Raw genomic sequence first — 26,799 nt, forward strand, 5'->3', positions numbered from 1 at the left:
AATTCCTGCTTATCCAAAATGGAATAGGACTTCAGGACAAAAACAGAGGCCATGATTCACTTTCTTTGCCATGTGACTTTATTGGTGTTACTTTAGCAGGCTGCTGGGAGGCGGCTGGGCTCCGAAATCATTTTGTTTTCCTCTCCAGGGCCAGGCTGTCGTGCAGCTTGGACACCTCTGGCTCGTAGGCCTCCATGACTAATGTCCCGTTGTTATCAAAGAACTTGGCAATGGACTTGGTGAACTCGGCTTCCCTCTGCTGCTTGGTCTTCCCGCTGATGAACGTCAGCTTCAGGGTGTACTTGTCATCGAACCTGTGGGAGGGCAGACACACCTCAGGGCAGGGTCCCAGGGGGACAGAACCCCCTCCTGCCTGGCGGGAGATCCCTCCCGGGCTGGAGCTCCCCACCTGGGCACTCCCAGCTAACAATCCAAGGCCTTTACCCCCCGCATTAAGAGAAGTGAAACATGAACCCTGGTGGCAGAAAACCACTCGGGGCTGCTGCCCTTCCTGGGCCAGCACATGGATTTGGTGGAGCAGGATGGATTCCCAGGAACAGGCAGCACTGGAGGCAGGGCAGGGGAGCCCTGGGCACCCGGAGCAGGCGGTACCGTTTGAGGCTGGAGGAGAGCTGCCACACGTCGTCGGGATCCATCCCCGCCGGGTCCTTCCTGTGCGCCACCAGGAAAATGCTCTTCTCTTTGTAGGAGGTATAGATGGTCAGGATGCCCATCATCACAAAATACGTGCAGAGGGAGTCAAGGAAGTCAGGAAGGTGCAGGGAGAAGCAGAAATCAGGCAGAGGAGTCGCCTGGATCCCTTCAGACACTGTGGTTTAACCACCTCTCGTGACATGTTCATTGCAAACCAGAATCAGGTTGGCTGATGCTTCCTCAGCGTCAGAAATTAACTAATAAATTTAAACTTTAGTGATTTATTATTCACTCCCTGGAAGTGTCCAAGGCCAGGCTGGATGGGGCTTGGAGCAACCTGGTTTAGTGGCAGTGTCCCTGCCCACGGCAGGGGGTGGGAATGGATGAGCTTTAAGGCCCCTTCCCACCCAAACCAGCCTGGGATTCTCGGACATTTGCTGGGAAAACTTGGGACTGAACAAGCCACAGAAGGAGTTGCTGGGCATTCCTCCTAAGCACAGACTGAGCAATTCCTCTTTCCCATTTCTGGAATTAAGTAATTTCAAGTGCTGCAAGACAAGTCACCCATTTGTTCTGAAAGCCACCCAGAACAGCCAGGAACAGTGAAATTCCTTAGGATCACAGAATTGTTTAGGTTGGAAAATGTCTCTGAGACCACTGAGTCCAACCATTCCTCCAGCCAAGGCCACCACTGCTCCTCTGCATGGCTGAGCCTCATGGAGTGAGCTGTGGAGTGGATCCAGCCTGTCCAGATCCCCCTGCCAGAGCTGCTGGCAAGAATTTCCTCTTTCCCCTCTCAGTGTCTGACCTGTGGTATTAGGGAAAAGCAAACGTGTCTGGAACCAGACTGTGGATGGAGTAAAAAAAAAGGATGTGCCTCAGACCACCCAAATTTAGGGGCATTACAGCCAGACAGGCAGGAACTTTCCTGTCACATGAAAACTGTCTGACTGCCAGCTGACCTGCACACGGCAGGAAGCGTAATTCCCGCAGGCCTGAAAATGGGAACACCCAGAAAATGTGGAAAATATGGAAAAGAGCCACGACAGAATCTGTGAAGGATATGAGACGACACAGAAGGCAAGGACCGGTTTGGACTCGGGAAAAGGGTGCAGGTAATCCCAGATGAGAGCCACGATGGCAAAGAGGCAGGAGATTGTGCAGATGAGGAGGCGCCCGTCGATCAGACGGAAGTTCTCCACGTACTTGTACTTCTCCAGGAGCACCTGTGGGAGAAACAGGCAGCCGAGCTCCTCAGGGATGGGACGTGCTGCTGGCGGGAAGGGAGCAGCCCCAGGGGCACAGGGAAACTGAGCAGAAGGTTTGTGGGGAGTTAACGTCGGCCTCGGGCCCCACAGGCACGTGGGAATCACAGGAGATGCCACCAGGACCTGCCTGGCCGTGGGCACAACCTCCCCAAAAAGCAGGGAAGGAAACCAGGGAGATTCCCAGGAGGGGCAGCTCAGCAGAGACAGAGAGAGCCCACCTTTTTGGCAGAGTCGTCCAAGGAGTTTTTCACAGCTGAACCATCCCACTTGTCGATTTTCACTGGCTTGTCATCGATCTTCCACTGCAATGGGAAGGGTGGAGTGAGGGCAATTCCATCCCTATTCCTGCTCCTGCTGTGAGCAGCAGGATGGGGGCAGAGCAGAAAGCCTGGCTGCCAGGGGGGATCTGCACCCTAAGGCTGCCTGAGCAGCTCCTGCTGGGTTTCAGCCCACACACCTCGCCACAGGTCGGATGTGGCTCTGGCAGCAGGTTTAGTTTTGCTCCCTCATTTGCTGCTCCCGCTGCCATCCCCAGGAAGGACAGCTGGGCTGGATTCCTGCCTCTGGATGTGCTCCTGCTTTCCAGCCACACTGCTCTACAGGCACTCTTGGGGGATGAGGAGAATTCTGAGAGCCCCCAGCTGTCTTGGTGCAAGGGGAGAATTAAAATGCACCAACAAGAAATTTCAGATAAAACCATTCTGTGGGACAAAAGCAAAGGCCTCTGTCACTCTTCACATCCAAATCTGCTGCAGGAATGGTCCCTCCCCAGTAACAATTCCCAGCTTTTCCAAGGGCCCACCTTCCCCTGAACTGCATTATAGTTTGGTGACACACCAGTCCGAGCCCTGAGTATCCCAAGCCATCCCTTATTTCAAACGGGCCAGTGACTGGAGCTGCCATCTCAGCTGCCAGCAGAGCAATCCTCACTTTCACTCCTGTCATTTTCCTGCTCTGGAAGCTCCCGGGCTGGATGGATTAACTACCAGCCCAAAGAGCTCCCTCCCCTCCTCTGGAAGGAGCAAAACCACTTTAAAATGCGATGTAAACCTCCACCTGCTTGCCCTGCAGCCACACAGGGAAAAGCCCAGTTATCCCGCAGGCCTGGCACAGGGAATTCTGAGGCACACAGAATGAAGCACAGGATCTAAAAACCAGGGAAAACTGGGACAGAGCTCCCACACTGCTGTGTGGTACCAAACATTCCAGGGGGTTGCTCCTGAAGCATTTCCTTCCAGGCTTAATTAACACACGTGTTAACTGGAAGCCAGAGCCTTTGCCCTGAGAGAAGAGGGTCGAGTTCTTCCCACTATTTATTTTTGCTTCTACGAGCATCTACAGCAGGTGGAGGGGAATGACCAGGGATGAAGGGAGGATGCTGGGGGAGGGTGCTCAGGGATGAGGGGGAATTTTCAGGGATGAGGGGGGATACTCAGGGATGAGGAGGGATGCTCAGGGATGGGGATGTTCAAAGCCGAGGGCAGATTCTCAGGGCTGAGGATGCTCAGGGCTGAGGGGGGATGCTCAGGGATGGGGATGCCTAGGGATGGGGATGCCCAGGGCTGAGGGAGGGATACCCAGGAGTGAAAGGTGAAAGCCGGGGCCGGCGGGGGCAGGCGCAGGGCTGTCGGGGCGCTGCCCGGGGCGGCCGAGGAGCCCCGCCCGCCGTACCTTGTCCAGGAGCCCGTTCCGGCCGCTCTTGGCCGCCATCTTCTCGCCGCCTCCGCCCCCGCCCCGCCCGCGACACCTGGGCGCTCCTGATTGGCCGCGCGGCAGGAAGTCCGGACCCCTCGCGCCGCGCGGCACGCTGGGAAATGCAGTCCGCCCGCCCGCCATGCCTGTGGCCTGCAGGAGGTGCTCGCGTTATGGAATCCCAGGATTTGCGTTGGGAGCGACTTTAAAACCCCTCCAGCCGAACCTGCCAATGGATCGGGTTGCTCAAAGCCCCGTCCGACCCCAAAAGGGCTGCCCAGCCCTGGCACAGCTGCCCAGCGTGGGCAGTGGTGGAGTCCCGGCAGCTGGAGGGATTTAAAGCCGTGTGGATGTGGCACTTGGGGACAGGGGGTAGCGGTGGCCTTGGAGCCCTAACTCTTCCATGGTTCCATGATCTCCAACACCATACAGCAGACCTGTTGTGTGGCTGAGCCACGTGAGGAGCATGCTGCTTATTGTTCTGTCATTAGACCCTTCATGTACAGCTGCCAGGACAAGGAGCCCCGTTTTCCATGGCTGGCGATGCCAGGCTAAGCTGGATGGCCCCTGGGACTGGAGCTGGAAGCACGTCCTGCTGCAGATGGCCGGGATCCGGACAGGAGGGACGAGGGGCACCTGCCTCTCCCTGCCCACCAGGGGCTCAGCCCTGCCAGGGTGGCACACAGAGCCTGCTGGGTGCTGCTATCTGCAGCTGGATTAACCCCAGCCCAAACCCAGCTGCTGGCAGATCAGCCTCGGACTAAAACGGGTTTGTCCCCAGAGGAAGGGGAACTTGGGTCTCTGAGCTTTTCCAACCAAATGATTTTGTGATTCCACGATTACTCCACAACCTCCTTCGGATGGAGGCCGGTGTCACCTGTCAGGGACAAGCAGCGGCCGGATCCTGCTTGATTCCAAGCACAGCACGAAGCAGGGAGTTTCACTGTCAGAATCTGCTTTTATTCTGTTTGAACCTCGGCCTTTGCCCTGCAGTTCAAGTCCCGGTTGCTGTTAAAACAAACACTGTTATTTGTACACATGATTTCTGGTTTGTGACAATTGTTTCACGAGCAGGGTTTACTCTGTTTCGAACAACAGAAGCCACAACATGACAGACGCCTGCATGTCATTCCACTCGCACATCTGACACATGCACGCCAGCCGTCGGTCCTGGGGTGCCTGTCTGTGTGTCCGTGCGACACGGGGGCTGGGCGGGGAGCAGAGCAGAGCCCGCAGCCAGCCGGAGCTCTGCTGGCCAGGGGGAACACAAAGCACGAGGATTTAAAGCGTGGCTGAGGGAAGTGCAGCGACAGCCGGGCTCTGAGGGCTCCCCAGCGGCCCCGCGGAGCCCAGCGCGGCTCTCCGTGTGCTCGGTGAGGAGCTGGCCGGGCTGCGCGGCTCTTGCACAGCACAGGGCAGTGCCGGGCGCGGGTGGCACTCGGGCACCAGCCCAGCTCCACGCTGGTGACATCCCGCGGGGCCGTGTCTCGTGTGCCCCAGCCGAAACGCCTCCCTCGGCCGTGGGACGAGCTCTCTGCCGGACAACGGGAGACAGGACAGGGCTGTCCCGCCCTCGCAGCATTGCTAAAGGCTTGTTTTCTGAGAGTCTTTAAGGCTTGGATCTCCCCCTCTGCTTTCGCTGAGAAAATGCAAAGAAGCGCTTGTTCAAGCTACACTTCGTGACTACTGTGCACTGCATGTACAAGAGCATTGGAAGAGAAATACTGACAATATAGAACAACGTCATACAATCAATCACCTGGCACGATCCCTTTTGGCACTTTTCCTTCATTTGTCTCATCTGGCTGACTCCGAGCGCGGGCCTTCCTGCGCGGCTTTTCCCGGGCACAGAGCTCCAGAGGGTGGGAAAGCAGCTGTCTGGGAGCCGGTGCATCTTTGGCAGACAGTCCTTCTGTCAGGGAACCAACCCCAGCCCCTCGGGAGGAGACACTTTGGGAGGACGCTCCCTCGCCCGTGCTGCCCCACAGCCAGCCAGGAATGCCTTCATCCCGGAGGGAAGGCAGCTGAGGGCCGCAGAGGACTTTCAGAGGAGCGTGAATAAATGCTTGGTTTGATCTCGTGCTGCATCCACCGTTCAGCAGGAGCTATCTTCCTTCTTGGCTGGCATGATTTCTGGCAAAGGTGGTGTCGTTCCTGACCTTTACAGGGGAGAGGCTGGGTGCTCCTGCTCTTTTGAGTGTAATTATTTACAATTTTTGTTGGTTTTTGCGAGCTTACACAGACTTGGAGAGTGTTAAATTAATAGAACATTCATCCTGGCTTTGCGTCGCCGCAGCCCTTCCAGGACAGGACTGTGATTGCACATCCAAAGGTCTCCTTGGACGCAGATGCCGTGGCCTGTGCGTGGTGCCTGGGGAGCTGGGATCTCTCTTCTGGGGGTCCCATCAAGCTTTTCATGGCCGGGGACAAGCTCCAGCCCAGGCACTGCCTCCTACACTTCTGCCCAGCTTGGATTTGGGATCAGGAAATTACCGCACAAACCCCTGAACATTTATAAAATCTTTTCCAAAGAAGGTATTTAAGACACTGGCATAGTGCATTGGGCTGTGAAATCTGTTTTAAGAGGGGGAAGAAAAGATACATTCAGCGTGTAAATAGATTTTTTTGTGGTGTAAGCAGCCCAGCCCCAGCTGAACCCCCACAAACACCACGAGAAAAAGGAAACTGTTTAGGGAAGTCTGTTTGGGGCTCCAGGGATGAGCCGCAGAAAAGGGGGCCTGCAAAAAGAATTCTAAATCTGAATGCACCTGGGAAGTGCATGCTGCAGCTCAAAATGTTGGGAAAACACGGATCCAGCACGGATCCCGAGTTAAAGCTGCGGCTTTCCCTCCTGAGCTCCCCAGGCAGACCCAGGCCATCACTACTTCTCTCTGTGCTGTTCTTCTGGGCCCAGCCAAGGCTCTAATTCCTGAATTTCCTTCTAACTCACAGCTGGACAGAGGAGCAGGTTTTGGTTTGGGTCCAAAGCTCCTGTTGGAGCAGCACCTGCCAGGCTGCGGCGCAGCAGAGGAAGGCAGGGCAGGCCAGGTGCCACCAGCCCCAGGTACAGCCTGAACCATCCCGTGCTTTGTGTGGCAAGGAGATGCAGAGATAGAGATATATATTATGGAATCGTTGCCATAAGATTTCTCAAAACAAAAGTGTCGATCTGTTGAAATATAGTATTTAAAATATATAAATTTTACCCAATAAAATATAAGATTTCTTTTTTCTTTTTTTTTTCCCCTTTTTTTTTTTTTTAAATCCAGTTTAATTAGGGGGAAAAAAAAGCCTGCCAGGGTCCTTGCAGTGAAAAAGAAAACCAGTTCCTGTTTTCTTTTTGACTGTTTAGGATGGAGGGAGGAAATGCAGCCATTTTCAGATAGAGGAAATGGGGCAATGCAGTTAGACCAGATCTGTCTATTTATGTGCACTGGCTGCCCTCCCTCCACAGGATCCATAGGGAAGTTTGCCCCTGCACTGTGCTCATCCCAAGAACACCCCTGGCACACGGGGGGCAGGACAGGCAAAGCCACAACCCCTGCCCCACACAAGGGTCCCCGTGAATACTCTGCAAGGCAGCTGCCACGGGCTGAGCTGGAAAGGTACTTTTTGAGCAATGTCAACATGGAAATAATCCATGAAATTAATACATGGAAGAGGGTTAGAAACACTCAGAGGGTGGCCTGCCACATCTGGGCAGAGAACACAAGCTCCACCAAGCCCAGGCTCTGAGCCAGCTCTGCTCCAGGCAGCTTCATGCCTGGAAGTTTGTAGTGCATCACTCACCTGAGCTTTCTTAGTGGTTTGAGCCTGAAGCCAGGAAGCTGGAGCAGGGGCAGGTTTTTCAGTAAAATCCCTATTTTAGGTCTTTCTTTTCACTGCATTTGGCTTTCTGCTTCAAAAAAAGTGACAATTGATCTGTGCTGCTGCTGCAGACAGTGAGATACATTCATTTGGAAGTACTACAGGGGGGCTCTGTTTAGGACTCCCCAGGAGAAATACAGAGCGTGGGTAAGAGGCTGACCCCACAACCAGATGCAGCCTGAGGGAGAAAATGGGGCAGGCAGAGAGGAGAAGACTCTCAGGCAATTTCTATGAGCAGAGCTCATATTTCTCTTGGCAAGGCATGGTCCTCATACCCCACACTCACACCCCTCCTAGCTGGGGATCCCAGGTGTGCCTGCCTGCCTGTGGAGGCCTTGCAGTGTATTCACAGGGATCACAGACAATTCCTCCACACCAATGGACCAGAGGATTTTTTTTTTCTCATTCTCTCTCTCTCTTTTTTTTTTTTTTTTAAACCTGAAAGGACGCTGGCTTCTCTCTGAACTGGACCTAGAAATGTCTTACCACTGAAACGAAAAACAACTGTGTGGGTGAAGTAGGGCAAAAAATAGTTTTCCTCTAAGAAGATCTGATAAAGCTCACTGTCCTCTGGAAAGGCAGCATGGCCCAGCAGTGCTACTTGGCCCCCAGAGTGCTCTTGGAGCGCAGCAGGTACCGATCCACGCGGACTCTCCGCCTCTCCACCGTCCTGTTCTCGCTGTCGAAAATCCGCTGCAGGTGCAGGGCCAGCCTCCTGTCCTCCTCCTCCTGCTGGAGCTTCTGCTCCACGTCCCGCACCTCCGCCTCCCCTGAGGCCACGTGCCTCAGTCTTTTGACGGAGCCGTTGTGCTCCAGGTGCTTCGTTTTGCAGCGTCGCTTGCGGCCGCGGCGCAGCAGCGGCGCCTGCTCCCCGAGGAGGTTCTCCACGGAGCTGCAGGTGCTGTTCTGCACGTGCATCAGCTCGCTGCTGTTCAGGTACTTCAGCTGCTTCTTCCCCGGCGGCTTGAGGGGCACTGCCAGCGCGCTGCTGTCGGGCAGCGATGCGCCGATGCCCATGAGTCTCCTGCTCAGCGCTTTGGGGCCCAGGCCGAGGCAGGATTTGTCCATGAACGCGTTCACTTTTAGGTCGGGGACTTCAGCCACCCGTGTGTTTAGGGAGGTTACGTTTGATCTCACGTCTGGTTCGGCAGCACCGTCATCAGCGGCTAAGGCCTGTGAGCCCCTGCTCTTCTCACTCCCCCTCCCCAGCTTCACCTCACTGACAGAAGGGAGGAAATCCAGCTCGGGGCGAGGCCCTGCTGTTGTGTCAGGTGGAAGGTGATCCTCCTGAGCTTGTGGCTGCTCTTTAGGGCAGCCCCCGGAGTTGGTGATGTCAGGAACCACGACGTCTTCCCCAGGCTCGGAAGCCAAGGACGTAAGGGTCGCTTTAGAGAGAGTCTTTTTGATCTGACGCTCCTGAAATATCTGCTCCCATTTCTTCAGTATTCTAGGACTGGCCTCGTAGGTGGTCGGCTTCTGCAGGCTCCGGTTCAGGTTCCTGGGGGTGGACTTGATGATGAGGGGGCTCAGCACTCTGCCGTCGGGAAGCCTCTTGGGCGGCGTGCACGGCGAGCAGACGATGGGCTTGAAGTGGTTGAGCTCCTCGGAGATGCTGTCGTTGCTCTCGGGGCTGATGGAGCGCTCGGGGCGGTGCAGCGCCGACAGCGAGGAGGCGGCGCTGAGCAGCAGGCGGCGCTCGGCCGTCAGCTCGGGCGCAGACAGGCAGCGGTGGTTCTGCGCGCACGACAGCACCCCCAGCAGCGGCGCCTGCAAGGGCAGAGCAAGGGGGTCTTTACAAACCAGCCCCGGGAGAGAAAAGGAACAACGGGAAGGGTTCCACTGATGGGTGAATGGAAAAGAGATTTGCTTTTACAAATAAACTTTGGGTTTGCTGATAAAGGAAACCGGACATTGAAAGAGGAAAGAAATGATGGGGAAGAAAAACCCCTAAATTCAGTAAGAATTAAAAATGGAAAGGGAGGGTTGTACATTAGAGGGGAATCTTCTGTGTCAGGGAGTCTGTACAGCTCAAGTCCCTCAGCCAATGGGGAAAGAGAGAAGGGAAATTAGGGAAATTGGGATAAAAAGGAGGCTGCATCCTCCAAAAATGTGAGAGATCCCAGGGGAATTCCCCGTGGCCTCTCCCTTTATTGGAATAAAGCCAGAAAGGACTCCTCTGGCTCGTTTTTGGACATAAACCTCTGGTGTTTGTGGATTAATTTTCCTAACAAAGGTGTGAAAAATGCCTATTTTATGACTGGCTTTTTGCAAACATTAAAATGAATATTATATGTGTTGTGTTAGAAAGTAATGCTGTATTAATTCTCTTAAGTAGTGTGGTAAATCTAGTTTAAGGTTATAACAAAATATTAAAATAGAAACTATTGCTGTGTAATATACTTTTTTCTAAAGAAAGGACTCGCACTGAGATAGCAGCCACAGGACACCCAATCTTTCAGAGAAAGGGAATTTATTGCTCCCTTATCAGGAGAAATTAACTTCTTCCCACCATTAGGAGTCAGAGGAAGGAGCTGACACTGACCAGACAGAATCCTCTGTTTGAATGGAATTTATGCATCATGTATGAGGTGTATGAATATGCAACAGGCTATTGCTTTTAAGGGTTAATCCTCTGTTAACTGTGTCCTTTTTTGGGCTTGGAAAAAGGACACTTGTTAACAGAGGTTTAACCAGTACTGGAAATCTACTGGTCATGTCCATAAGGCATCCTCTTAAAAAAGAAGACAGTCCCTGGAGGGAAGGTAAGTCATGGATGCTCCTTTGGGCTCAGTCAGGCTCCCAGCAGCTCGTGGTGGGACTGCACAGGTTTCTGTTCCTCATGGACCTGAACCCCCTCCTTCTCCATCTGGGGTGAAACTGATCCCAAGAAGGAGGGGTGTCAGCACGAGGAGGGGGAACATCCTGCAAGAGCAGCTGGGTGGCTGCCCCATCCTTAGAAGTGTCCAAGGCCAGGCTGGATGGGGCTTGGGGCACCCTGGGATAGTGGAAGGGGTCCCTGCCCAGGACAGGGGGTTGGATGAGCTTTGAGCTGCCTTCCAACCCAAACCATCCTATGATCCTATGAAGACCAGGCCTTTGTATCTTCTGTAGTATGAAGTGCCAATGTACCCTGATGTCAGGAAAGCAATGAGTTTTGCTCTGTTTAAACAGCTTTGGAGAGGAAAGGAAGAGAGGATTATTTTCCTGAATGTCAGAAAGATTTTTCTTTACTTGGCTGGGGAGTCAGCCTTGAATCACAAAACAAAAGCCTGATGAGAACCCTTTCAACTTCCAAATAGCCTCCAAAGCTGCACAAGAACCCTGACACCTGTCTGCTTTTCTGTTTAGCAATTCCTAAGCCAGCAGGTTTTATTGGGAGCCACAAGGAGGTGATTGGCCCCACATGTGGTGATAACAGGGCCACAAAGCCCACATTTGATATCTCCAGACTGCTGGTGCTGTGTAACCTGAGATAAGGACATTGACACACAGGAACCTGCTTCCACACGCTGCCTGTACCTTTGCTTTGGTGGCTGGGGCTGATCTCTGCCTGCTCTTGGATCTCTCCTGAATGGTGTCGTTGCAGCTCCGGCTCCTCTCCACCTTGGAGGTTAAATTCCTGAAAAGCAGAGGGGGGAGAACAGGGACCTTACGAACAACCAGCTCACCAGCCCTGGCAGCTGCTCCCTCTGGGAGAGGCATCGTGGCTGGCAGAGATACTTCCCCTGCCTTGGGGGCAAAGGGATCCGGGAATCCTGGATTTGCAGCAGAGTCCTGCTCTGCGTTCAGGGGTTCCACATGGAGCACGAACACCTCTGCCACAGCCCATGATGAACTGAGGCCAGGCTGAGGAGGAAGCTGGGGAAAGCCTTCTGCTTCTCCCCTGGAAACACACCTGCTTATTCCACTGAGCCAGGCAACAGCCTTCCAGGGAGTTTGGGGCTGATGCCATCCCTTCATACCTGTGCTGCAGGAGGGAACCAGCACTCTTGAGCTCATCCTACAGGATTTTGATTTATGACTGATGGTTTAAATCTACAGGCAATGATTTTCCTCCTTCATGGGATGAACATTAACTTCCAGGCAGGAGGTAATCAGACAGAACTACCACGTTCTAAAATTCCAGGGAAAAAACCCCACTTATTTTAGATTGGAACCACCCTTTGAATTGGAGCATGTCAGGTGTGTTTAAAACAAGTCAGAAGAACATTTTTAAAGGACATGAAACAGAGTCTCCGCATCTTACCCGGAAAGGAAGGCAAAGGAGTAAGCACTGGTCTTGGAAACAAAAGCTGAGCGGTGTGTTTGCTTGCCCTGGAATGGTTCTTCGTTCTCGGAGTCCGAGAGACGCTCAGGAAACTGAAGCCAACCAAGGAACAGTTAGCTGACATGTACAACAAAAAGAGTAACTTGGAAAATAAAGCTCTTTCTTGCCAAGTGCTGAAGATCCCCAGATCCCCCATTTCTGATTATACTGATAATGTGACAGGACATAAGGCATAAATAATACAAAAATTAGCACATAGCTCCTATACATAGCTGTTAGTCATCAAATAAAGGTAATTTATTGACCAAGAAAATGTGGGAAAATTCTACACTAGAGGTTACTGCAGGGTGTTGGTTGCTCAGCCCCCATGGGTCAGCCTATCAAATGGAAATTTTAAGAGCATTTCCTGCAGAGCCTCCCCAGTGAAAGGGGAAACAGGCAGAAGTCAGCATGAAGAATGTGCTGAACTTCAGCTGTACAACTTCACTGCAGAACATTTGTGGAGAAATATTCATGGGAATGCATGCAAGCCTGAAGACCAAGGATATCCCCAAAGCTGTGGGGATCTGCTGTGTCAGCAAGAGTCACACAGCAGAGAGTAAAAAGGGGGACAGAAACCTCTAGAAGAACATAACAGACCTCAGAAGAGAGTTCTCATTAACAAAGATCTTTACATTCTGCCAGCTCATAACCTTCATAAACTACAGAAACTCAATCAAGGAATCCTGGGAAGCCAAAGAATGAAAATTTTGGTATGTGGGCAGGAAGGAGAAGCGTGAGCTCACTTACACAGTCTTGGTTCCCTTTCAGCACCACAGATTCATCTTTTTTCTGCTGCTCCTCCATTCTTCTTTTCCCTACATCCATGTCATCTAGGATGAACTTGTGAATCAGATCCTCAGGTGTCTTTTCTTCTTGCAGCTTCTCTTCTCTCAGCTGGAAATAAGGACAAGGAAGGTTGGGTAGTTATAATTTGAAGTCCTACACTTACAGCCTGGAAAGTCCAAGAGTTTGGTCCCATCATTTAATTTTGTGCCTCCATTTCTCCACTCCAGGGTAGAGCCACTGCCTCTCTCTCACAATAATGTGAAGATTGGTTTGCTTCTATACCACATTTGTGTTTTACACACAAGTATCATGGATTTTATCTTCTTTGCAAAACAACAAAGGCACCGTGAGGCCCAGGGCTGGACAGAGCCTCCTCTGCCACTGCATTTTCTAAAATAGAGAGACAAAAGCTTTTCCCTGCTTGTAGGTGATCACACCACATATGAAAATGTGCAAGACCAGCTCCAGGCAAGCTGTGGTATTTCAGTTTTAGCCCCCCAGTGGCCTGACACGCAGCACACACAGTTTGGCAGACACACAAGCAGCAGCTTTTATCTAAAATAAAAGGTGAGATGCAGCAATTCCCCCGTGGAAAGCTACACAAGAGATGAAATCCCATTGTTTCACCAATGTGTTGGGATGGAGGGGGTCCAGAGGGGCCACCTTTCCCCTGGCAGCTTACCCCAGCCTCAAAGCTTGAGCTCAGCTTCAAACAGGGAATGCCAGGATCTGGGACTCAAGGTACACGGACTCTGATGGGCTGCCTGTCCTGCTGCACTGTTCTCCTCACCTAAGGAATCAAACTCCCCTTTCCTGCCAGGTTGTTTGGTTTTTTTTTTGCTGTCAAAACCAACAAGACCCCTTTTCTCCTCCTTTCCACTGCCTTTTCCTGAGGAACAGGCTGGGCACCATCTGATTGTCCCTGCCCAGGGTAACCAAGTTCTCCCTCATCCCCCAGCCATTTTCCCAGCTTGTGCCTTGCCTCTTCCTCAGCTTAGACACTGCCCAGGAAGAGTCTCCATCCATCTGTACAGAGAACAGATCCTCCCTCCTTCCTCCATCTGCCCAGAAGCCATCCAGACCTCTGACTGACACCTCTTTGTCCTGCTCATGAACCACAGCACCAGGAACTCATATCCCTGGGCTTTTCCTCATATTTGGGCAGGGGCACCTCAGGTGCTTAAGAAGCTCCCTAACTCAAAAAGGGAGCAACAACTCCTTCCAAAAATATTTAGTGGTTTTTTTTTTCCCTGCTGGAGGAAGGGAAACCTTCAGAAGTACGGACATAAGCCTGACAAAGAAAACAGAGTTCAGGAGGCACTACAGGAAGAGCACGTGGTGATTTTCAAATTGGCAAAGACCCAAATCCTACTGAATCCAAGGCCCCAGAGATGAGGAAGAGAAACAAGGAGGAAAAAGGCAGAAACCAGGAAAAACTCCACTGTTTGGCTGACTGTGGGTGTTCAGCAAATATTTTCAAAGACTGGTTTGACTCCTTGCTTAGAGTTGTTCTAAGATGTATCTTTAAATTCCTCATCTATTAATAATCTCAGGCAATAACTACAACAGTGTCTGACTAACAAAGATTGTGACCACATGATGCAGACATGATGAATAGTCTGCTCTAAGTCAACAGTATTTCTGCCTTTTTGGAAGCATCTGAAAAACAAATTCACACCAAGATTTATCATAAAGATTTATATTTTTTTTGGCTGGCTGAGATACCACCCAGCACTCGTGTCCCTCTATATTTCTCATGTGAAAGAAAGTTATATGGAAAAATTCACTTTTCTGGCTAAATTATAAAATCGAAAGACACCAGAATAGGTAACAACACACAGGAATTTTAAGGATTTTGGGGAAATACATGGCACAAGTAGTGTGAGGTGACAACCCAAGCTTTGCTGACAGTGAAGTCAAAAAGGCAACAATCCTAATTAATAGAATAAAGAAAATAATTTAGGTCCAGAGTTAAGGTTGCAAGCAAAATCAAACTCTAATGATAAAATCTGTACTAATTTCAAAAATAATAATTTGAAGTAGCCTTAATCTAAATTGTCTCCCAGAGGAATTCCTTCCAGACATGGAAAAGCTGTGCTGGGACAGGAGGACGAGAAACTGAAACAATGCAGGGTGAAACATGTCCCCTGGGAGAAGGACCTAGTGTTATCTGAGCAGCATCTCTGAAAGACTGGATGCAGCACCAACAGCTGCTGTGAACAGCACAGCAACCAGAAAATGCATTTCAGTCCTTTGGGACACTGCAGCTGCAGCGGGGGGAATGTACAAGCAATGGACACTTGTTCACTCAGAACCACCACTCCTGACACTGACATTTAGTTCCAAAAGTTGGGCAAACTCACGTTTGGAATCTTCTCTTCCCTCCAGGAGCTGCCCAGCTCTGCTGCCTCCCGGAGCCTGCTGCTCTGCCCTGGCACTGGGAGGCTGCATGTCAGCACATGCCTCAGGTAGGAGTTTCCCTCCCACTCTGTGTGTGCTCACAAGCAACAGGCTAGCTTGTGATAGAGAGAAAGACAGCTGGACAGGATGAGTTAGGGTTTGAGTGCACAGAAATGACAGCCTCCTCTGGGAAAACATAAAATGCAAGAGCACCAAGAAGGGCACAACAGAGGAAACCCCAATCCTGCTGTCCTGCACAGGCAGCAGAAATCTACCTCATTCTGAAAGGCAGTTGAGAAAATTAAGCTGTGAGATAATCCATGTCAAATAAAGTCTCTTCAGAACATAATTATGGTTCCACTTTGTTTTCAGCTGCAAAAAGGGTGGAATCGGGTCAAGAGTTCAGTCAGATGAAGCAACTCACATCTGAGATGTAAAGAGGTTTGGAAAGGCTCCTGTCCCTTCCTCAGGAGGAAAGCCCATGCAGGTTATCCCCATTCCACAGGCAGGGAAGCTGGGATGAAACCCTGTGTCTTGAGACAGGGAAGGAAGCCAAATCCTATACAAGCTTACATTCCCACACCTGAGTCCTCCCAGATTCAGAAGTTCAGAGATACCAAGAATCTCTTGCTAAGTAGCAACAGTGACAATTTTCAGATCGGCTTCCCTACCACTTCCCGCCAGGAGGGAAGAGGCAGGTGAGAGTCAGTCTCTCATCCCAGGTAAGAGGTGAGGGCTTTTCCCATCTAAACCATTCTGTGAAGAAGGAAACAGTGTGACTGCACCATCAGCTGTCATTTTTCCAGCCAAACCTCACTGCCATTTCCTCAATGACGATTCACAGAATCTCCTCCCACACGGCCCTTTCAGCTGAGCTTCACAAAAACCAAGTTTGTGCTGGCAGGGGGAAGAAACCCATCTCCCATCTGGCAGGGGGCAGGAAGAGGAAGGCAGCAGGCTGAAGGAGAGCAAGACAAAAACATGCCCAAGTGCAGGACACAGGGTCAGGCATTTCCTTCTGACTGGAAGGGAAGGGAGGAGGGCTGGCACTGGACTGCAGCTGGTATCTTTTTGCTGAAGTCAAGCTGTAGATGTAAAAACCTTTTCAGCTGCAGCCTGACCATGCTGCAAATGAGCTTCCTTAAATTTGGCAGAGGATTGTTGCTGAAAATGCCCCAAGTCCCGGGACTTTGCACACAAAGTGTCCCTGCCTTCCTGGCAAGGCACCTCAGCTGGAGAAGAGTTTGCAATTCCTATGATCAGTTAGTGAAACAGTCAGCCAGAGCCATCTTAGCAACCTGCAGTGACAGTGCCCACCAGTGCCACTGCTAATTCCATCCAGGAGAAGCACAGGGAAGACCCTTCCATGCTTTTTAACTGTCTCCTCACACATATATGTGTTCCCCAGACTAGTTATCTACCTGAAATGCCAGCTATTTTCTTACTCAGACAAGGCTGCTTTTCTAACTCAATCAGCCTCCCAGCCCTTTTTGCACTTGTTGAGATCTACAAGTGAAAACCCAAAGAAAATTCTTCAACAATGAAAAACCCCTCAGGTTCATTTTGCCCAGCAGGTACAATAATCAGTGAGGGGCTGAACCCATCTCAAGAGAAAACAAGATCACAAAGATCAAAAATGTAAAAAATATTTTCATGGACTTTAATTCCAAACCAGCTGAAAAGCCTTTATTCTGTTTTTTTGGTGTTTTTGCTTTGTTTTTTTTTTTTTTTTTTTTTTTTTTTTTTTTTTTTTTTTTTTTTTTTTTTTTTTTTTTTTTTTTATTTGGTTTTTTTTTTTTTTTTTTTTGGTCTTTAAATGGCATTTTATTCTTGGCTAAAAATAAATAGAAAGCTGTAGTTTGGAATATTTGTTTTTGAGGAGAAGGAGATGCCTTATGCTGCAAAAGCCTTTATGGAATCACATCCACAAGCAAACAGTCACTCCAAAGAAGGTATATTCCCATATTCTGGAAAGCAGGCTAAGACAGCAAAATTTGGCTTCTACATGCACAATTACAGCCATTTCCTGAACTGGCTGAACAGTGTAAAGAGAATAAATGAGCTTTGTTAAAGAACAGGAAAAAAGAGCCCTTCAGGTTTCCCTACAGGTAGGATGGCATTCCTGCAGGAAATCCAAGTTGCTCTGGAAGAAAAACCACAATTACCCAAAAATACTGACCTTCCTTAGCTGGCTTTCATATTCTTCCCGGAGTTCTCCTGTTTTGCTTAATTTAATGGGTGCTCTGAATATAAAGTCTGGAAAGAAAAGGGAAAAAAAGGGAATTATTTTCCAGTGCAGGATAACGGGTGCTGGCCATTACTTCCCAAAGAGGGTGAGATCTCCAGAGGCTGCACGAGAGCTTCTGCAGCACTTTTTTCAACCCCAGATGTTTACACTCTGCCACTGCTATCACAGCTCTGTTTAACATACAGAAACATCAGCAGGAGATGGCCAAGCAATCCCACTCTGCACTTCCCGAGTTTCCTGCCAGATTCTCAAGAGTCCTTGACAAGCAGTTAAGCAATCAGGGAGCACTGGGAGATGCAAACACAGGGCTGAAGGAACAGCCCGGGGATGTCACAGGGAATCAGAGTGCCAGAGGCAAAGGCAGGATTCAGGCACAGGGAATCTGAGTGCCAGGAGCAAAGGCAGGATTCAGGCACAGGGAATCTGAGTGCCAGGAGCAAAGGCAGGATTCAGGCACAGGGAATCTGAGTGCCAGGAGCAAAGGCAGGATTCAGGCACAGGGAATCTGAGTGCCAGGAGCAAAGGCAGGATTCAGGCACAGGGAATCTGAGTGCCAGAGAGCAAAGGCAGGATTCAGGCACAGGGAATCTGAGTGCCAGGAGCAAAGGCAGGATTCAGGCACAGGGAATCTGAGTGCCAGAGGCAAAGGCAGGATTCAGGCACAGGGAATCTGAGTGCCAGGAGCAAAGGCAGGGTTCAGGCACAGGGAATCTGAGTGCCAGGAGCAAAGGCAGGATTCAGGCACAGGGAATCTGAGTGCCAGGAGCAAAGGCAGGATTCAGGCACAGGGAATCTGAGTGCCAGGAGCAAAGGCAGGATTCAGGCACAGGGAATCTGAGTGCCAGGAGCAAAGGCAGGATTCAGGTGCCTGCTGCAGGCCCACAGGCTGCCAGCAGCAGCAGCACACCCCGCATTCCCAGCCCTGCCCCTCTGCCGTTCCAGAGGATCGGGAATGCTCCCTGTTTGCTCGGGAATGCCTCCTCCTCATCCCCCTTCAGCTCCTGCAGGGTTGTCCCACGGATCCTGAGTGAGCACAGCCTTTCCTGCTAGCAGGGCACTCCCCAGATCAGGGGTTTGAGGGGCAGGATGCTCTGTCTGGCACAATTTCCTTGTCCTGCTCCCACTTCCTCCCTTTCCCTTGGGAAGTCAGAAACCAAAAGCATACTGGCACAGGGTTATGGCTCAACTTCCATCCCTGGAGTCTCTTACTCCTAAAGGAGTCCCTTGCTGGTATCAGCCTCCAAGCTCCCTCCCACTTCCGTGCAATGCAAGTCTGGGCAAGCTGCACTTCAGCTGGAGGAGCCTGGAGGCAAAGGAAACAGCCAGAACAAAACAACAACCCCTGGACAACCATCCTGGCTCAATCCACGTCAGTGTGCCAGGCAGGGTGCAGCACAGCTCATCATCCCAGAGTCAGGATGGAGCAGGTTTGGGCAAGGAGGAAACATCAGGGTACTTCCTTTCCCCACCCTGCTAAAATTAAAGGATATAAACCAGCAGATCCACCACAGGTTTTCACACAATCCCAATATTATTTCGGCTGGGAAAGACATCTGAGGCCGCTGAGACCAATGCCACCTTGTCACCCAGCCCAGAGCACTGAGTGCCCCATCCAAAGCTGTTCTCTGGACACCTCCAGGGATGGGGACTGCAGCACCTCCCTAGGCAATGCCTGATCACCCTTTCAGTGAATAAATTCCTCCTGCTTCCCAAAGTGAACGTCCCTTGAGGCTGTTTCCTCTTGTCCTGTCCCGTTCCCTGGGAGCAGAGCCCAAACCCCCTCCCCAGCTGTCCCCTCCTGTCAGGGAACTGTGCAGAGCCACAAGGTCTCCCTGAGCCTCCTTTTCTCCAGGTGAGCTCCTGCCACAGAACTTCCCTTTGGTTCTGTGTGCCTCCAAATGACAGGTACCTTGCAGGGTGGGGGAACCAATACTCTCATGCAAGCAAACATTAGGCATATAGATCATAAGGCCTTTTTTCTCATAAAACAGCTGCTGTTTCCTCGTACTCACACGCCTGCACGAGCCAGGCTTGTTCCTAAAGGACAACACCCCAGGTGTCCCTACCCATGTGACAAAAATCCCAAGTGATGCTGATGCTGGGGAGGCCAGGCTGTGTTCCTTGCTCCTGCAACCAGCCATGCTGGAAACCCTCCACCAGCTTCCCAAAATATTTTTTCAATTGTGGCCCTGAGCGGTTCCAGTTCTGTGTGAACTTTATCAGGCTGAAATTGCCACGGAGACAGTCCCAAAGCAGCAGCAATCTGTAACTCGCCTGCAGCCAACTTCAATTACTCCTCAAGGTTTAAGGCTTGTCTCCAGAGCTAAAAAGGTGGAGTTTTCCCCTCCAGGGCACAAGCTAACCTGCGGGAAACACGCAGCAGCAAAGATGAGCCACGACAGTGCTCTCATTTCTCACTTGGGTTCAGCAAGCTGAGGAAATTTTAAATAATGGAATAACATTTATGTCTAAGCTGTGGTGGTTGAGCTGAAGGGGTCCAACACCAGGTGGAGCCAACTTTATCAACAGTATCTGTATATAACTAGTATATTTTACAGATGGCTCAAAGAGAGATGTGTCCCCAAATTTCCAACTCTGCAGAGAAGAGATGAGAACAAAAATGTCTGCAATGATGTACATCTGCATTCCACAGAACTCCAGAATGGGTCAGGCTGGAAGGAACTACTGTGGGTCACCTGGTGCCACCTCCCTGCTCAAGCAGGGCCATCCCAGGGCACAGGATTGTGCCCAGAGGGGTCTGGAATATCTCCAGCGAGGGAGACTCCACACCCTCTCTGGGCAGCCTGCTCAGTGCACAGGAAAGAAGTTCTGCCTCATGTTCAGCTGGAACTTCCTGGCTCAGCCCCTGCCCGTGGCTCCGGTGCCATTGCTGGGCCTGGAGCAGAGCCTGGGCCCTGCTCTGACCTCTGCACACAGGGACAGACACAGGGACACAGGGACACAGGCACACAGGGCCAGGCAGGGCTGAGACCCCTCTCCCTGGGGCTCCTCTCCAGGCTGAGCAGCCCCAGCTCCCTCAGCCTTTCCTGGGCACAGGGATGCTCCAGGCCCTTGCTGAGCTCCAGGAGCTCCTGGCCCTGCTGTGCTGAGGATCCAGAGCTGGACACAGCACCCAGAGGTGCCTCCAGGGCTGGGCACAGGGGCAGCACCCCCTCTGCTGAGCGGGCAGAAGGGTGCTGCACCCAAGGATGCTGCTGTCGGCACAGAACCATCCCAAGTGGAACCAGACCAGTCCTTGCACTGGGAGGTGATCAGAGCATCCCATTTCTTTCTCTGGCACTCCTCCCTGTGCCAGTTCTGGATGTTCAGGTCCAGGACAAGGCTGCTCAGCTGGCTCAATGTGTGCCACAGCCTAGGACAACAGCAAAGCAGGCAAAACTATGGAAGAAAAGGCTTTTAATATGAATTTGCAGCAAATCTCCTGCTTGCCCTTCCTCTCAAGTGATCTGTGGGTCAGCAGAAGTGGTTCCTGAATGAAGCTGACTCTGAAGGGCTGCTGGGAGGGCTGCTGTTGGGATGCTCCTTCCCAGCCTGGTGACAGCACTGAAACAGTCGTGGTGGCAGATCAAACCTGGCATCCTGCTTTTTCCTGCTGGCAGTCAAGAGCTGCATCCTATTGTGCTCAGTCTTGGAAAAAACAACCGATTTCTGCACCATTTGAGAGGACAAAAGATTTTCTAATTATTTAACACTGGTTTTCTCTAAAAGAGGCATCTGACTTGCAGCCTGCATCCCCTTGAGCGAGCCCATCCTTTGTATACCAGCTCGGAAGGTTCTTACACACCATCTCCATGGAGCCACACTCCTGACCAGCACGTTTTACATTTACTGCCAAAAGATCCAGAAACCTCCATCTGGTGAATTCAGCAACACGGGCTGACTGAGAGCAAAGCTGAACTCGATTCAGAACCCTCTGGTTCCCTGTCTGTCCTTCAGAGGATCCTGGGCTCTGCCAAACCGATGCCATCGGGCAAGTGCCAGCTCTGCCCCCAGCAGCAGCGGGTCCCCCTCGCCCCCAGCTTCCATGGAAACTTTCAGCAGGCTCTGCAGCTTCCCTTTCCCTCGAGGTTTTCACTACTTTTCCTTTTAACTCCTGCAGCTGAAGATGAAATCTTAAATGTTTTCAAAAGACAAAACAAGAAGTTAGGAATTCTCTGACCCTGGCACAGGTGTAACCACTACTCAACTGGAAAATTATTTTCCAGGAGTTAATGATCCACTGCCATGCCTCTCACACTGACCACTGGGGCTAGCTCTGGGTCTGGCCTTAATCACTCTCTTCATTAACGGCCTGAATGGCAGATTAAAAATAATTTAAGTATTGTGGAACGCTGGAGAGAGGACAGTGAGGAAAGAGATGGAGGTGCAAGCCCTCTGACAGCCTCACGGCACAGTTACTGCCCCCAGAGAGGCACCCTCTCCTGTCTTCCTAGGAAATCTTAAATTTAACTCGTCCCACCAGCAATACAACACTGTGACAAGGAGGAAAACAGGGATGGTGTCAGCTTTAATCAGTTTGATGTGGGGAGCAAATCACTGCTTTTCCCGAGACAGGGACAGGCTTCTTTGGGATTGCCACTTCCAAACCTGTAGTGCTCTTGAGACAAAAAAACAACTAGTGACAGGCTACAGAACAACAGAAACAACAGGAACTCAAGGAATCACCAGGAAATGCTCAAGAACCAGACTGGTTTGGTCCAGCGGGGAAAGGGGAAAACCACTGCCAAAAAAGGACTGGGAGGAAGGAGGGGGAAGTCATTTTACAAGTCTGGCAAAAACACACCACCCCTCCTGCACGAGCTCAGCTAGTGACTGCTGTGCAATGCTACTGGGCAGAGGAGAAACAAGAGAAATCTGATGCTCTGAAATGGGAATGTACTTATTTTCTCACAAACTGGGCAGAGCACCTCTCTGCAAACATATCCCGTTCCTTCTCCTTGGCCAAATGAATCCTCAAACAGCCTCCAAGCCTCCCATCTGCTGCTCCTCTCTGCCTTCCAAGAACTCCACCGAGCAAGTGTTTCAGTATTAGAATCCCCACTCAGCAAAGCACTGCAGCCAGCACTGCAGCTTCAGCTCCCAGTCCCGCCTTCCCAGGCGCTCCATGGAACTTGGAGATGCCCACAGGGAGCACGTGGGACCCATGGGCCACCTGCATCCTTCAGGAGCAGCAGCTGGGGCCAGGCTGAAGGCAGCAGGGCATCTCCTGGGGAATCAGGTGCCCAGGAGCTCTCGGGCAAGCTGAGCCCATGCCAAGACCCAGCACGGGCAGCGAGCGCGTGTCCCTGCTGATTTCTGTCCAGTGCTGTGTGACAAGTGTCGTGACAAGGACTTGGACTCTCCACCCCTCTGGTCACCTAGGGCAGAATCCCCAGCCTCAGGCTGGGTCCGAGGGCTCCTGCGGCCCACTACCATGGAAGAATCCCAAAGGGAATAATGAAAACTGGGACACGGAACCATGATTAATGAGCTGGTTTAAACTGGAATAATCAAGGTATGGCAAGTGGTCATACCGAGTAGTTTTAAGTGATTTAATTAAATACCTGATCTTAATCGGTGTTTGATAACAGAATCACATAATAACTGAGGTTGCAAAGACCTCTGGAGACCCAACCAGGTCTCCAGAGGAACAGGCTGACCAGGTCCATGTCCAGCTGGGATTTGACTCTCCCTGAGGATGAAAACTCCACAAACACCCTGAGCAACCCGTGCCAGTGCTTGGTCACCCTCACAGTAAAAGGTGTTTTTCTTATGGCCAGTGAAACCTGCTGTGTTTCAGTTTGTGTCCTCTGCCTTCTGTCCTGGCACTGGGCACTGCTGGGATGAGCTGGGCACTGCTGCCTTCGCTGCCCCCTCTCAAGGCCTACAGACACTGATAAACAGATATATAAATATATACATTACACATCCATGGACAAGGCCACGGTGACTGCGACGGGTTCGTGAGCCTTGGGAGAAAGCAAATGTCACCCATCCCTTCAGGCAGGGCAAGGAGAAGGAACAACAGTGTCAGCCTCCCCTTGGTTCCCGGGAAGCAGCTATTCCTGGAAACCCCTTCTAAACAAGGACAAGGTGTTTGAGAGGCAGGCTGCTGGATGTAAGGAAGGGCAAGCAGGCCTAACCAATGTGTTCAGTGGAGGAGCACAGAGCAGCAGATGAAGGGGCTGAACAGATCACCTCATTCCACCCCTTGCCATGGGCCTTCCACTGTCCCAGGCTGCTCCAAGCCCCATCTAGCCTGGCCTTGGGCACTTCCAGGGATCCAGGGGCAGCCACAGCTTCTCAGGGCACACTGTGCCAGGGCCTCAGCACCTTTACAGGGAAGAACTTCATCCCAATATTCCATCCAAACCTGGTGAGAAGCCACTCCCTTTTGTCCCACACACATCTCCCACAACTCAGAACAAGCAGAGAACTTTTAGAACTAATTCTCCATTAAGAAGCCCAACTCAGACAGTGCACAGGCATTCCTGCAGCACGGCTGGCACTCTCAGCCAAGGAGTGCATCTAAGCACGGCTGACACCACTGCCCTGGAGCACAGACTGACTGGGGCAGTTCCCACTGTCCCTCCTCCAGAGGAACCGCTCCCAATGCTCGGCTCAGCCCCCCCGGACAGCCCATCTGCTCATGGATTCAGCAAATCCTTCCTAAATCTCTTCCAGGTTAGTGGGGTTGGTTCAAACCACCAATTTGAGCTGTTTAAGCTCACCCTGCCAATTCTTCCCACAGCCAATTAGAGGGTGCTGACACAAGCAGGGAGCGGGAGACCAGAAACACGCTCGGAAAGGAACGGGTTGGGCTAAAAGGATGTTTATCTGCAGCTTAGATCCTTGTTTGCTCTACAGGGCTGCCCTCAGCACTGCTGCTGCCTTGCTGAAGTGGGCACTGCTGCAACACCTCTCCAAGCAACAGATCCAGCAGTGCATGCCAAGTTCTGACAGCAGCAAGCTGGGCATCTCCAGCAATGCCACTGTCTCAGACGAGGATTTATTTTGAAGGGAACACAGGGAGCAGTTTTCTGGGAGTCGAGAAGGCATCTGCCTTTGGAAGCAGGGAGCAATCGTGCAGCTAAAAGCTCTGAACACAGGGACGATGGACTTTTTCTATGTCAACAAGCGACTAGGACTTCCCACGGTGCAAAACCCCTCCTGTCTTGACGCAGCACAAACCCGCCCAGCCCCCGGCAGCACTGCTGGAACCGTTCACTTTTGGGCCAAGAGCATCACAAAACCACCCGAGGAAGCGGGGAAACATCCCCGCAGCCCCTCCATGGCACGATGCTCTCCATCCCCCTGGGGCAGCTCCCGATGCCCCGAGCGGGGGCTCAGCCCCGGTGCCCCCTCCCCGCCCGGTCCCGCCCGGCTCGGGCTGAGCTCCCGCCAACTCATCGCACCCCGCGCCTGGCCCCGCCCCCGGGCACAGGCCCCGCCCCCGGGCCCCGCGGATTCCCGGCACGTCCCGCGGTGGCCCCGCCCCCCCGGGCTGAGCTCATCGCACCTCCCGCCCGCGGCCCCGCCCCCCGGGCTGAGCCCCCGCGAACTCACCGCGGCTCCGCGGCAGCCGCGCCCCCAGGCCACGCCCCCGCCCCCGCGCCCCCCCCGCCCCTCCCGGTGCAGGATGGGGGGGGCGCAGGTGCCGCCGCCGCCGCCGCCGCCGCCGCCGCACCTTGCTCCGGCGGCCGCTGCTCCCCGCCCGCTGCTCCGGCGGCCGTGGTGGCTGCGGGCTCGGCCTGCTGCCGCCGGGCCCGTGTGGAGAGGCGGCTGCGGCACAGCGGGCAGCAGAGGCCCGGGCCCTGCAGGCAGCGCTGGAAGCAGGCGAGGCAGAGCGAGTGGCGGCAGGGCGGCGTCACCGCCTCCACCAGCGCCTGGCGGCACACCGGGCACTCGGCCACCGACAGCACCACCGCCTCCTGCTCCTCCTGGGCCGCGGACCGGCCCCGCCGCCGCCGCCCCCGCACCGCGGCCCGGCCGCCGGCACCCGCCGCCGCCGCCGCCATCTTCCCACACTTTGAAGGGCCGCGGCGGCCACGCCCACCCCGCATAATTCATGAGGGGGCGCCCCCCGCGGGGCATAGTAATGAGCGCGCGCTGGCCACGCCCTCTCATGAATATTCATCGCCGCGGCAGAAGGCAGCGCCCCCTGCGCGGTGCCGGTCCCGGTGCCGGTCCCGGTCGGGACGGGGCGGGCTGGGCACCCGGCTTTGGGGGACAAATCATGGAATCACAGATGGGTTGGGATGGAAGGGGCCTTAAAACCCACCCAGCGCCACCCCTGCCGTGGCAGGGACACCTCCCACTGTCCCAGGCTGCTCCAAGCCCCAGTGCCCAACCTGGCCTTGGGCACTGCCAGGGATCCAGGGGCAGCCACAGCTTCTCTGGGCACCCTGGGCCAGGGCTTTTCCACCCTCACAGGGAACAATTCCTCATTCCCGATATCCCATCCATCCCTGCCCTCTGGCAGTGGGAGTCATTCCCTGTGTCCTGTCCCTCCAGGCCTTGTCCCCAGTCCCTCTCCAGATCTCCTGGAGCCCCTTCAAGCACTGTAAGGGCTCTGAGGTGTCCCCAAGTGAACCCCCCAGCTCTGCCAGCCCGTGACTGTAGCGGGTGGCTGGTCTCTCTGTCCTTATCCTGACCATGAGCCCTTTGTTCAGTCTTCCCTCCGCTGTCCAGCTGAGGAGGGGGTGAGGGAGCAGCTTTGGTGGGTACCCGGTGTCCAGCCAGAGTTAAACCACTGTGGATGGTGACTCAGAGCAAACCAGAGGAGGCAGAGCTTCTGCACCAGTTGCTATGGAAATCTCTTGCACTTCTCTTCTGCTTCTCATCTCTTTACTGGGGCACCAAACCAATCTGTCTTCTCATTGTATTTTAGCACCCTCTCTGATGGAGCCTCTCAGCTGCATTGGGTTGGCAGAAGGGAAGATGTGGCTGAGAGACAGAGGCGAAGCCCTGCACCTTTGAGCCCCCCTGAGCAGGCTCCTCTCTCCTGGGCTGGAGAGAGGAAGGGGTGATCCATGCCCAGGAACAGCCTCTGCACAAGAGCCAGGAACTTGCTGGGGGATATCATTAACTTTCCATCTCACCCACACTTCTATCTTTAGTTGTCTCTGGCTGGTGAATGACTAAAAGGATACCAGCGTGTGGATCCCCGCTGTGGTGGGCTCCATGAAGAGCCAGTTGACAAAAAAGTTGCTTCTCATGAAACAAAAAACTCGTGCTGCTGTACTGAGATGAGTTATGGCAGCGGTTTGGGACTGGCCTTAGTCCAGCAGTCTGTCTGTCTGTCCCCTAGACGCTGCTGCTGCTGGCCAGAGTCAGAGGGAGTGTGCCATTCCTGAGCTCCCTGCTGCTCCCAGGATCAGCCTGGACCAGAGCTGGGCACTGGGGAGAGGGACAGAGGACGTGGCAGCAGGGGACACGTCCCCACCGAAGCCACCTGCCGGACACAGAGCTGTGCAGGGCTCTGCAGAGTCCCTGGCTGGCTGGGTTTGGGAAGGGATCCCTGCCAGCTGAGCTCCCAAACTGCTCCTGCACATCCAGCCTTGGTTTCTGTGCCT

General features: G+C 52.8%; 2 protein-coding genes across 2 annotated transcripts; both read right to left on the minus strand.

Annotated features, from left to right (window-relative positions):
- Positions 1–55: 55 nt before the first annotated feature.
- On the minus strand, positions 56–3,773 carry SPCS2 (signal peptidase complex subunit 2). The gene is made up of 5 exons (XM_009092700.4): positions 3,594–3,773; positions 2,141–2,224; positions 1,720–1,880; positions 613–747; positions 56–314 (listed from the first exon to the last, which is right to left on the minus strand). Exons 1-5 carry the CDS (start codon positions 3,756–3,758, stop codon positions 128–130), a joined length of 732 nt encoding a protein of 243 aa, XP_009090948.3. The 5' UTR covers positions 3,759–3,773; the 3' UTR covers positions 56–127.
- A 779-nt stretch (positions 3,774–4,552) lies between these two features.
- Positions 4,553–25,242, minus strand: RNF169 (ring finger protein 169). Its single transcript, XM_050971622.1, has 6 exons — positions 24,912–25,242; positions 17,156–17,232; positions 12,538–12,684; positions 11,728–11,840; positions 11,001–11,100; positions 4,553–9,248 (listed from the first exon to the last, which is right to left on the minus strand). Exons 1-6 carry the CDS (start codon positions 25,240–25,242, stop codon positions 8,079–8,081), a joined length of 1,938 nt encoding a protein of 645 aa, XP_050827579.1. The 3' UTR covers positions 4,553–8,078.
- Positions 25,243–26,799: the final 1,557 nt, after the last annotated feature.

Source organism: Serinus canaria, chromosome 1, assembly GCF_022539315.1.
Source record: "Serinus canaria isolate serCan28SL12 chromosome 1, serCan2020, whole genome shotgun sequence".
NCBI lineage: Eukaryota > Metazoa > Chordata > Aves > Passeriformes > Fringillidae > Serinus > Serinus canaria.